General features: G+C 42.8%; 1 protein-coding gene and 1 long non-coding RNA gene across 9 annotated transcripts in view; one reads left to right on the top strand and one right to left on the bottom strand.

Moving 5' to 3' along the window:
- hcfc1a (host cell factor C1a) overlaps nucleotides 1-7,875 on the bottom strand; it is a 12,586-nt gene extending 4,711 nt beyond the window's left edge. Inside the window, exons 1-18 of one of the 7 annotated variants that reach the window (XM_013914211.1) lie at nucleotides 7,728-7,875; nucleotides 6,371-6,571; nucleotides 5,685-5,833; nucleotides 4,612-4,772; nucleotides 4,295-4,503; nucleotides 3,978-4,062; nucleotides 3,761-3,867; nucleotides 3,479-3,658; nucleotides 3,154-3,396; nucleotides 2,904-3,052; nucleotides 2,627-2,809; nucleotides 2,317-2,541; nucleotides 1,839-1,943; nucleotides 1,510-1,726; nucleotides 1,258-1,394; nucleotides 1,025-1,172; nucleotides 720-940; nucleotides 11-452 (exon numbers count right to left, since the gene is read on the bottom strand). In XM_013914211.1, the coding sequence (XP_013769665.1) occupies nucleotides 11-452; nucleotides 720-940; nucleotides 1,025-1,172; nucleotides 1,258-1,394; nucleotides 1,510-1,726; nucleotides 1,839-1,943; nucleotides 2,317-2,541; nucleotides 2,627-2,809; nucleotides 2,904-3,052; nucleotides 3,154-3,396; nucleotides 3,479-3,658; nucleotides 3,761-3,867; nucleotides 3,978-4,062; nucleotides 4,295-4,503; nucleotides 4,612-4,772; nucleotides 5,685-5,833; nucleotides 6,371-6,566 (3,157 nt within the window). In that variant the 5' untranslated portion in view covers nucleotides 6,567-6,571; nucleotides 7,728-7,875. The other 6 variants (XM_013914206.1, XM_013914207.1, XM_013914210.1 and 3 more) reach the window with 6 other exon arrangements.
- A 6-nt stretch (nucleotides 7,876-7,881) lies between these two features.
- Nucleotides 7,882-9,900, top strand: part of LOC102206518 (uncharacterized) — an 8,327-nt gene continuing 6,308 nt past the window's right edge. The window contains exon 1 of one of the 2 annotated variants that reach the window (XR_312066.1): nucleotides 7,882-7,946. This is a non-coding gene — a long non-coding RNA (uncharacterized LOC102206518). The remainder of the gene's footprint in view (nucleotides 7,947-9,900) is intronic. The other variant, XR_001290536.1, reaches the window with a different exon arrangement.

Genomic DNA, 9,900 nt, shown 5'->3' with positions numbered 1-9,900 from the left:
TGGGTCTCACATGGTGGGTTGGAGCACATGCGTGGCGCAGACATGTTTGAAGAAGCCGTTGTGGCTGTGTTGGTAGTTCCGGTCTCATGGGTCTCGCAGGGCGGATTCGAGCAGACCTGTCCTGCACCGATTGTAGCTGAGGAAGTGGTGGCCGTGTTGGTGGTTCCCGTTTCATGGGTTTCACATGGTGGGTTAGAGCAGACCTGCCCTGCTCCAATTGTTGCAGACGAAGTGGTGGCTGTGTTGGTGGTTCCGGTTTCGTGGGTCTCACAGGGCGGATTAGAGCAGACCAGAGTGACAGTTCCAGAGCTCTCTCCAGCAGCTCCAGCCTCAGTGGAAGTGGGTTGCTCAGAGGTTGGTGAAGCCAGGATGGATACTGGTAGATCTTGTACTGGCTGAGCCTCAACACCACTGGGAGTTGTGATCAGAGTCACCTGGGTGGGCTGGTTCTGCTGAGAGGAAAGAGATGTCAGCTCTAAGGCAAATAGTATGTTATACATGGTCTAAAACAGAAGAACTTCATTGACTGTCTGAAAATTTCTGAGGAGCAGCTCTCCATTAGTCTGTGTTTACAAGAAGAGGTAGCAACATCTTCACATATGGTCTTTTTCAGCATGTTGTGATATACTACTTAAAGCTTATGACACATGCTACTGCAAGAGCTTCAAAGCCTAATGACTAAAATACAAATATTACAAAGTGGAGCTGCTGAGTATTACCTGCACTGTCATAGTAGAAGAGGGCAGTGCGGAGGAACAAGTCAGGCTAGTCTGAGCAGCTGAAACTGTAATGGCAGTTGGGTTGATGACCTGGCTGGACAGGGTAGCAATGGTTCCCAGTGTGGTGATGGGAGTAACGAGAGAGGCAGTTGAACTATCAACTGTGCCTCCCGCCAAGCTAGAAGAAACGGTACCAGTGACTGTGCCGAGAGTGGTGACACCTGGAAGATATGTGGTTTGAAAAATGAAACCAGAGAAACAAAACTGTTAATTTACATAATCATTACTTAGTAATTTTTTCATACCTGTAGTCCCCTTGACAACCAGAGTTGTGACAGTCGGCTTAACAGCAGACACAGTCACTGGTGTAACCAGACGAACGCCACCCACTGTGCTCATGGGAACAGTGCGTAAAATAGTGCCAGGTTGCCCGGGAGCACCCTTCAAAACCACCTAGAAACAGAAGATTTAGGATAAACAGGCAGCACAACAAACACAATATGTACCAAACGCTGCTGAGCAAAAAGAGACAATTTACCTGTGTCAGTCCCTGCTGGCCAGCTGCCGTGGCAAGTTTGGGCACCGCAGTGATGATTTTCCCAGGAGTTCCTGTGGTCATCACCTTTGTGGTAAGGATTGTAATGGGCGTTTTCATACCTGCACTGCTTGTTACACCTGCAAGGACAAACACAAGCATGAATATAATCACTGATCAATCACTAATTCTAAATCTAAAGGTTAATTTACACAGCAAATGCCAAAAAGTGTGCAAACTTGAATGAGAACAAACCTGTAGCTCCAGGCTGGGTCATGATGGCTGACATGGGGATAGTCTTAATGATGGTGGTACCCTGCTTAGTGGTAGTAGGAGAGACTCCGCTGATGTTGAGGATAGTGGGCTTGTTTCCTGTGCCTCCAGCCTGGGAGGTGGTGATGATGGTTGTGGGTTTGCCATCTGCAGAGGTCACCAGCTTCAGGATTGTGCCAGCTGGGAGTGGACCCTTCGTCTGGAAAGAAAGGTGCATGTTATGAAAACTATTCAGGGAAAGACACGTGGTGCCTGTCTCAGGAGTTTTAAGCTACCTCCTGTTTTTTCCTGCACTCATGCAGATAGCTGACCTGTATGATCTGTGTGAGAGGGTTAGTGGAAGCCTGGCCTGTGACAGCTGATGTCTGCACTGGCTTGGTTTGTACCACAGACATCATCTTGCCAAGGTTGGAGATCTGCCGACATAGGAGAGAGACTCAAATTCATGAGTCACCAGAAAACATCGGATATTATGGGGAGGTCAGCCGGATGCTCGACCACCAAACTTGTGGCTCTAGAATCATTCTAGCCCTAACTGACCGACAGTCATGCAGATCACTGACATCATGCTCCCTGTCTTTTCCAATAGTCACTGTAGGCCAACTTTTACACCCTCCCTACTGGTTCAAAAAGATGCCACCATTGAGTGACCAATCGATACAAAGATGCAGAGTGCGAGGAAGCATTTTACAGAATCTATGGTTTAAAGCATGCCTGTGAAAGCACCAAAGGGTGCTCTCAAGTAGAGTTGCAGTATTACATTATGCTAAAGAATCCATGTTTTCTTACCAGAGTGCCACTGCTGCCCATGGTCAGGGGGCTCTTGACCAGGGTGATGGTCTTGGTGACTCCTCCCACCACAGTGGTCACCACCTGGGCCTGCTGGGCCACTGTGACTGCACCAGACTTGTGCACAGTGATGATGGGTCTGGTGGTAGTGGTGGGAGAGGATGCAGTTGCTGTGCCCACTTGGGCAGCGGCAGTCTTCAACATCCGGGTGGCCGGGTTACTGACCTACAAGCACATATTTATTATCACAAATGGCTTGTAATAGGACGAGCATAATGTTGGAAATGAGAGCGTTTACTGCAACGTGTACCATGACTGGAGAAGCCACTTTCACTGTGGTTGTGCTGGGAGAAACTGCCACTGTTTTGAGAATGGTAGCACCTGCAGGAACATTGAGGACAGTTCCTGCCGAAGAGGGCGGGATCTTCTGGGTTGCTGCTGCAGCAGCAGCTAAAGCTGCCATGCCACTCATCTGAGGGCTACTTCCAATTGGCTAAAAGTTAAAAAGAAATAAATGTTGACATTATTTGCTGATCTGGCAGTGCAGTTCACAGCGAAAGAACACAATTGTATGAAACTGCTCATACCGATCCCTGGGTAGTCTGGGCTGGAACTACCATTCGAACACCTGGAGGAAGGGATGTCACAGTGACGGGGGATTTCCCAGGCTGGCTGGGACGAACTGTGACAACAGATGCGCCTGTTGCAGACTGCTGAGCTGCAACCTTTAAAACTGCTGTAAAACAAATGAACCAAATTATTCACACCTTGTAGAATTTGGGTTGTTGCAGTTGCTGAGCTTCCTGGTGTGGTAACAACAATGCAAAATTGTAATACCTGTCTGTGGTAAGCTCTGAGCCGACGGTGCTGCAGCAGCTGGCACTGGGCTCTTTGGAGAGTTAAGCGGCTGCGATGGGGTTGCGCTCATAGCTGGAGAGGCTGCAGCTGGAGTTGCAGGAATGTCATACTTCTGCAGCTGCAGCAAGTATGTGTCAGCTGTGGAGACTGCACCCCAACTCACCTCCAGAGAGTTTGTGTTGGCACGGACTAACTGCACCCTGGCAGGGGCGTGCGGTCGCTCTGGGGGGGGAGAGCAGAATTTTCAATACTATCTAATAACGAGCTGTTGTCTCCAACAGCACTCATGTTACAACACACCTACCTGTTTCCAGGTACCACAGATCTTTACAACAGACTTGGTTGTTCCAAGCTTTACGATAACCGTCACGGCCACTCCATACATAAAGCCTGGAATTGATAGCCACAGCACAGTGACCAGCACGGGCCCTGGGGATGTTGTCTTCAAGAGTATCCATCAACACTGTTTCCCAACACATGGTGTCTAACGAAGAATTACACAAAAGTTAAGAGTGGCACTGCACATTTGCTATTTAAAAAACAAACAAAAAAAATATGATTTCAATAAAAACAGAGATAGACAAACCGAGGTTCAAGCACGCAAGAGTGTTTGTGCATTTCCACTCTTTTTCGTGTGTGGCCACTTTGACATCATCCATCACCAAAGGTACCCATCCTCCGAAAACATACATCCTGCACAGAGAAATGAATTCGCACTTAGACCATTTAACAAGCACAGAATTTCAAAAATGAGTAAAATAAAAATTAAGTTTGCTGTTGGAAATGTGCAGCAGTCATCTCACTTGTTTGTGATGGTGGTAGCAGAGTGAAGACTTCGAGGAAGTGGCGCTGTGCCGCTTACTGATGGTTTGTTCCATGTCAGGGTATCTGGAAATTAAAAAAATAAAATCAATAAAAGGTTATCTATTCTTAAATGCAAATAGATAAGGCAGCTTGTGTACAGAAAACTCACAATTTCCTATATTGCTTCTCTAACAGTGAAATGCTCAGTTCCATTTGTTCTGATACTCTGTGAATCGCATCATGTCTCAGAGGGCTGACGGCAGGGCATTTCAATTTTAGTGTTGTTATTTCTCCATTTACACTTTATAAAACATACCAATGTCAAGTGTCCATAGATCTCCAAGACGGCAACCGCTCATTCCTCCATAGATTATTAAGCGCGACTTCCTGGTTGCCTTCTCTGTGTATACCACAGCAGTGTGGCTCTCACGAGGAGGAGGCAGGACTCCGTATGTGATCGGAATATCCCATCCAACCACACTGGAACCTGCACGAAGCTCGAGTGTGTACAGATCATTCAGGTATCTGATGAATAAAAACACAGTGACACTCACGTCGGTGGCTGAAACAGAAAAACATTTGCAGTCCTGCAAAACAGTGCTCCCCTGATGACTGTTCAGAAAACCTCTGTACCTGGGAATGTTGTTTTTTGGGTCTTCGCTGTCATTGGCGAGTCCACCAAACAGGTAGCATTTGTTGCCAACCAGTGAAAAGCTGTGGCCAAGACGAGGGCAAGGAGGGGGGCCATTCTTCGGGTTTTTTGCTTTTAATTTTTTCCATTCCCATCTGCTGGCCTGTAGCAAAAACCACAGTGGAAAAAAACGATCAGTCGATGGATGGCAGCATAAGCTGTAACTAACAAGTCTTAAGCTGACCACATTCCTTGTTCTGACAACATAAAAATAAGGACAGATTTAGTATCACAATTGTGACTGAACCCTTACATACTTTCCCCCCCTCATCAAGTCCACATTTATTTAGTGTTTGTTTACAGAGCTACTCCATTTCCCAATGATTAAAAATCCACCTGGGATCTGGTGACAAAGACTTTTGGCACACTGCTTCCTTACATCCTTTAAATCAGAAACGTAACATTTGAGAACTTCTCAGGATCGGTTAATGAAATTTGGCAAACCCAAACATACTAGAAGAGCAGAACAACGTAAATTGTAACCTTTCTACTACAGTTTTAAGAATAAAGACACATTACTCCTTTAATGTATTTTCTCAAGACTAGCACAACCAATGAAACCATAAACTTTGCAACACACTTGTGTGCATTTCACAAGTCATCATAGTTTCAATGACACAACCTTACTATAATGCTGTACAGCTGAGCATTGAACACTCAGTAACACGTATAGTGATGAAACTTACAAGTGACCTTGATTTTAATTGTAATAATTTGCCTGTTCTAGTAAATATTTTAACTGTAACAGGGGTGAAACATAACTTTGCAATCAACTTTCTCAATTTTTTCCTGTATCAGTCATCTCTGATGCAGACAAGACAAAATTTCGCATGCAGCTGATAAAGACACTTTGCAGTACGATGGCCTACATATGAACATTGCCTTGTAAATATCTCTGGAAAATCTGACTTAGATACCAGCTATATTTTGTTGCTATAAAAACTTTACAAGCCTTCATTATACTGACAAGCAAACTTAGTACGAAAACTGGGGTTATTTTTCAATAAAGGTTTACCTGTAGTTCATAAAGATCGTTGCTGTACTTTCCATACTCCACCATTCCACCAAATACCAGCAACCGTGTGCCATCACAGACAAAACCATATGCAGCACAACCAGGAGGGATATCACCACGGACTGCTGGGATAAACCACTGGTTTGTTGCTAAAAATTAAAACACAATAACAATAAAGGGGTTATTTCTGGAGGCTTTCCTGTGGCAAATTGTAATTAATAAGTAAAGACATGCTATCACACCCACTAAGGCTTTAAAATGCTTAAAAGTAGAAGCAAAAAATAACCCTCTATTTATTTTTGGAAACATAAACTTAAAATCTACATTAAAGAATGGGAACACAAACACAACTGCTGAGTCTGCCTGCCCTTATTGGTTTATAAGCAGGAAACTGGGGCAGGGGATATGCTTAAACCAACCAGCATCATCCATTTTATTTTAGCCCGCCTTTTTTAACGTGTATTAAAATCCTTCTCCGACAGGGGGGGCTGACTTCTGTTTGGCCTACTGGGGCCTGCAAGGCTATTTAGTTTTGCGCATTATAAACATATACTGAAATGAACTGTACTATTTTAGATGTAGAAGTACTTTGAGTTAGCCTTCTAAATATCTGAATTTTATTTGTAAAGAAATGATGCTTTCTGCAGAAACAATTGATAAAGTTCCTTATGCAAAGTTGCGCTTACCGGTGTTGTATACATGCAGCTCATCCACAATCCCTTCGTTTCCACCGCCGAAAACAACCATAAGCTCCTTTATAGCCACAGCTCTGTGTCCATGTCTGGGCCGGGGAACAGGACCAGACCACCCGAGGACCCGTTTCCATCGCGGCTGCAGAACCGACGCCGTGGTCCCAGATACCGCGGAGCCAGGGGCAGACATGACTTCTACCGAAATAAATAATAAAGACGCATTAGTCATGTGTGCTTGAATAGTTCTGTTATCTTTCCATAAAACCTATGCAATACAAAAATAGCATCTAACCGTGCAATATAGCTAACTTTATAGCAGGCTTTACAGTTAGCGGTTAGCTTTGATTAATGAACACTGTCAAAAAAAGACAAGAAAAAACAATAACAGCAATAAACTATATTTGTACAAAACCTTTCGAGCAACTTCTGCTTTATGGTCTCTTACGCAGTTATGACGTCGTACTTCTGTTAAGAATCATAGTAATTCTTGCCATTATCCAAGTTTATTATTAGTTGTTTCTAACCATTGAATTCAATCCATGGAAGCCGCCATCTTGCAACCAAACAAACACCCGCTAACGCTACTGCCCGTCGGAAAAATGGCGGAAGCAAACGAAAAATAAAAATACATGACAACTAACCCACTACATCAACAAAAAACAAGGCAGGATGAATACAAATCCAACAGGTGATTATAAGCCCGTGTTCACAAAACGATACACAGTCGTACCACTAATTTATCCACTACTGCAATCGTTAGCAACAGTCGGCTATTTTCATGCCTCTCTGGGAGTCGCCATATTGTAGCTAACAACTTTAGCATTCTTTGCAACCGCTTTACCGCAATTATCAACGTTATAAAAAATCCAAAGTTTGTGTTAATAGTTGCAAATATTATGGGACTAAAGGGCCAAACAACTATGAGACCTTTTACCCAGATTTACAAAAAATTTAAAGTTGCAATCGCGGCATTCAAATTCTCATGTTAGCCGTACCCCGTTAGCTCTAGCGGCTAGTTACTCAACCTAATTTGCTCGAGCTAACGGCGTTAGCTGGCATCTGTCAAAGCGCTGCCGAATTTCTCAATTAAATTCAACGCAATTTAAAGTTTCTCTGTCGTGCATAATTTACCTGATACAAAGGCAAGCTCGGCAACGGTCTTAAAACTGAGCTAAATTGAGTTAAACAGCATAAACACAATGTTATTATGTTTCATGCCGTCTCTGGAAGCAGCCATCTTTTCAACAATCGGCCTAAGTCTACAGCTCCCACAAGAAAAATGGCCGGGCGGTTTGCTACAACAAAACACAACACAGCGAAAAGGGCACAGACGCTTCAGAATTTTACTCACTTATTTCGATGCAGTTATTGCAAAAACACAGATATGTGCTCTAATCTTGCGGCAATAATCCAAATTCATTCGATTTGTGAAGAAGTATTTCCTCTCATGCCTGCCTGGAAGCTGCCATCTTCTTGACAACCAGAGGCGGAGGAAAATGGAAGAGAGTTGGCGTCACCCAAAGTAAACATGGCGACAAGGACCCACTTGCAAACCGTTTCGGAGGTAAAGGTATATACATTTTTTTTATTTTTGTCAATCTGTGTGTGCGAATCGTGCAGTAAGTACCAGTGTACTTTTAGGAACACTGCAAATCGATTTAAAGTAAACACGTTACGACTTTGCGCGAATTACAACAAGTTGTGTTATAGGAGTTGGGTTATTGTCCCTTACTAAAGATGGCGACACCCGTACCGAATCTCCTTTTATTTTAATTTTGTATGCAATTCTGATTTTATTCCCCTCTAAATCTACTTGTATATGCCCACAAATTCTCGACAACACCGCACGAGCAACAATTTACAGACTTTGCGCTCGCATATATTAATGTTGACACGCCCACGCCCCCCTTTAGCGCGCCCTCCACTGATACAAATACTCTACTACAATGGCTTCAACATTAAAAAAAAGCGTCCCTGGTTTTGACATCAATATGTTCAGCCGTAGGATAGGCGGAAGACAATGGATGGATGATGGACGGATGGATGTTCAGCCATATTCTTTGATGTCAACCTAAAAGACAAGTGAATGTACGCTCCAGGTAGCGAAATAAAACATAGTTAAAAAGTATTTCGGTTTATGACCGAGACAACAAATAAAGAAATGATTGTACATTATGACCAATACTGCAAAACAGATCACATCATATTTAGAGCAACTCAGATTTAAAACACAACATATATACACAGTACTTTGTCAAAGTCTTGAGATACTATTCATTTATTTATATCTTGTTAGGAAAATGGTAAATCCATACAGAAACATGTATTTTTGGAAATACTATTTTTTTTAAAAGGCAAAAAAAGTTTTTTCAATTGTACCAAGCTTAAAAGTCAATATTTCAGATGACAAGCTTTATTATTTAATACAGCCTTAACTCTCTTAGGCAAGCTTTCCTGTCATTTCATTGCGTAGCCTTCAGGAATAGTACTTCCAGGCTATTTGAAGAACATTCAAAGCTCCTTTTTTGGACCATGGCTGCCCTTTGTTCTCTTTTAATAACCACACATTGCTTCAATAACTGATAGTGTTGTATTCTGTGTTTATCTATCCAGGTGTGCTTTTACTGTGCTGGCAGTGTGACAAAAAAGTCACTGCCAGATGTAGAAAGTCTGGCTACCTGGAAGCAAAATATAAAGAAATAAGTGTGGTTCAAGCATTTTAGTTTGGCAGACTAGTGCCAGATATCCGGGTAACCAGCAAGAGAAAAAGGTGAGCGAGTATTAGCATAATTCTGACTTTTTGCAGGTTGAATTCGTTGCTGCGAAGATGATAAGTTAATGTGGCTTAAACAGTCATTGCATGTTCTGATGGGCTGCAAAGCTATCCTCAGCAGTAGGCCTGGACTTCTTCTTCTTTTTCTTCTTCTTCAAAAAGTCTGCGCAAACATTTTTTTAAATTATTATTGCCAGACTACTTTATCATCCATTAGCTGGTTGGCAGTAATTCAATCTGTCTCTTTTTACACTACAGCTTTATTTCTGCTGCATGTGGGGTGCTTACATACACCTTAAAGACTTTAGGTTCCGAGTACCTGAACCTGACCTCTGACCTTCTTCCTAAAGAAGGCCAATAATAAAGAAAAAAAAAACATATTTCATGATATGAAAAGTAGCTGCCCTTTTTTTGCAGCACTATGTTAGTCCATTAGATGGCAGACTTACACTACTGATTTTCTTCCTCCATCAAGATTTTTCTTCCTCCTTTTCAGTGCCTTTTGTCTGTCTGTGTACAACATTAAACAAAACTGTACACATGTACATGTACAAATAAACATGTACACATATAAACTGTGTTTATTTGTAACAGGCAGAAAGACGGAGGTTTGCGTGCTTGTCAGAATCAGAATCGTGTTTATTGGCCAAGTATATGTGCAGACACATACTCAAGCACAGCAATGTAAATCTCACACACACACACACACACACACACACACACACACACACACACACACACACACACACAC

Source organism: Pundamilia nyererei, unplaced genomic scaffold (assembly GCF_000239375.1).
Source record: "Pundamilia nyererei isolate P.nyererei 1_Seehausen unplaced genomic scaffold, PunNye1.0 scaffold00178, whole genome shotgun sequence".
NCBI lineage: Eukaryota > Metazoa > Chordata > Actinopteri > Cichliformes > Cichlidae > Pundamilia > Pundamilia nyererei.
This window is presented reverse-complemented; position numbering and strand designations above follow the sequence as displayed.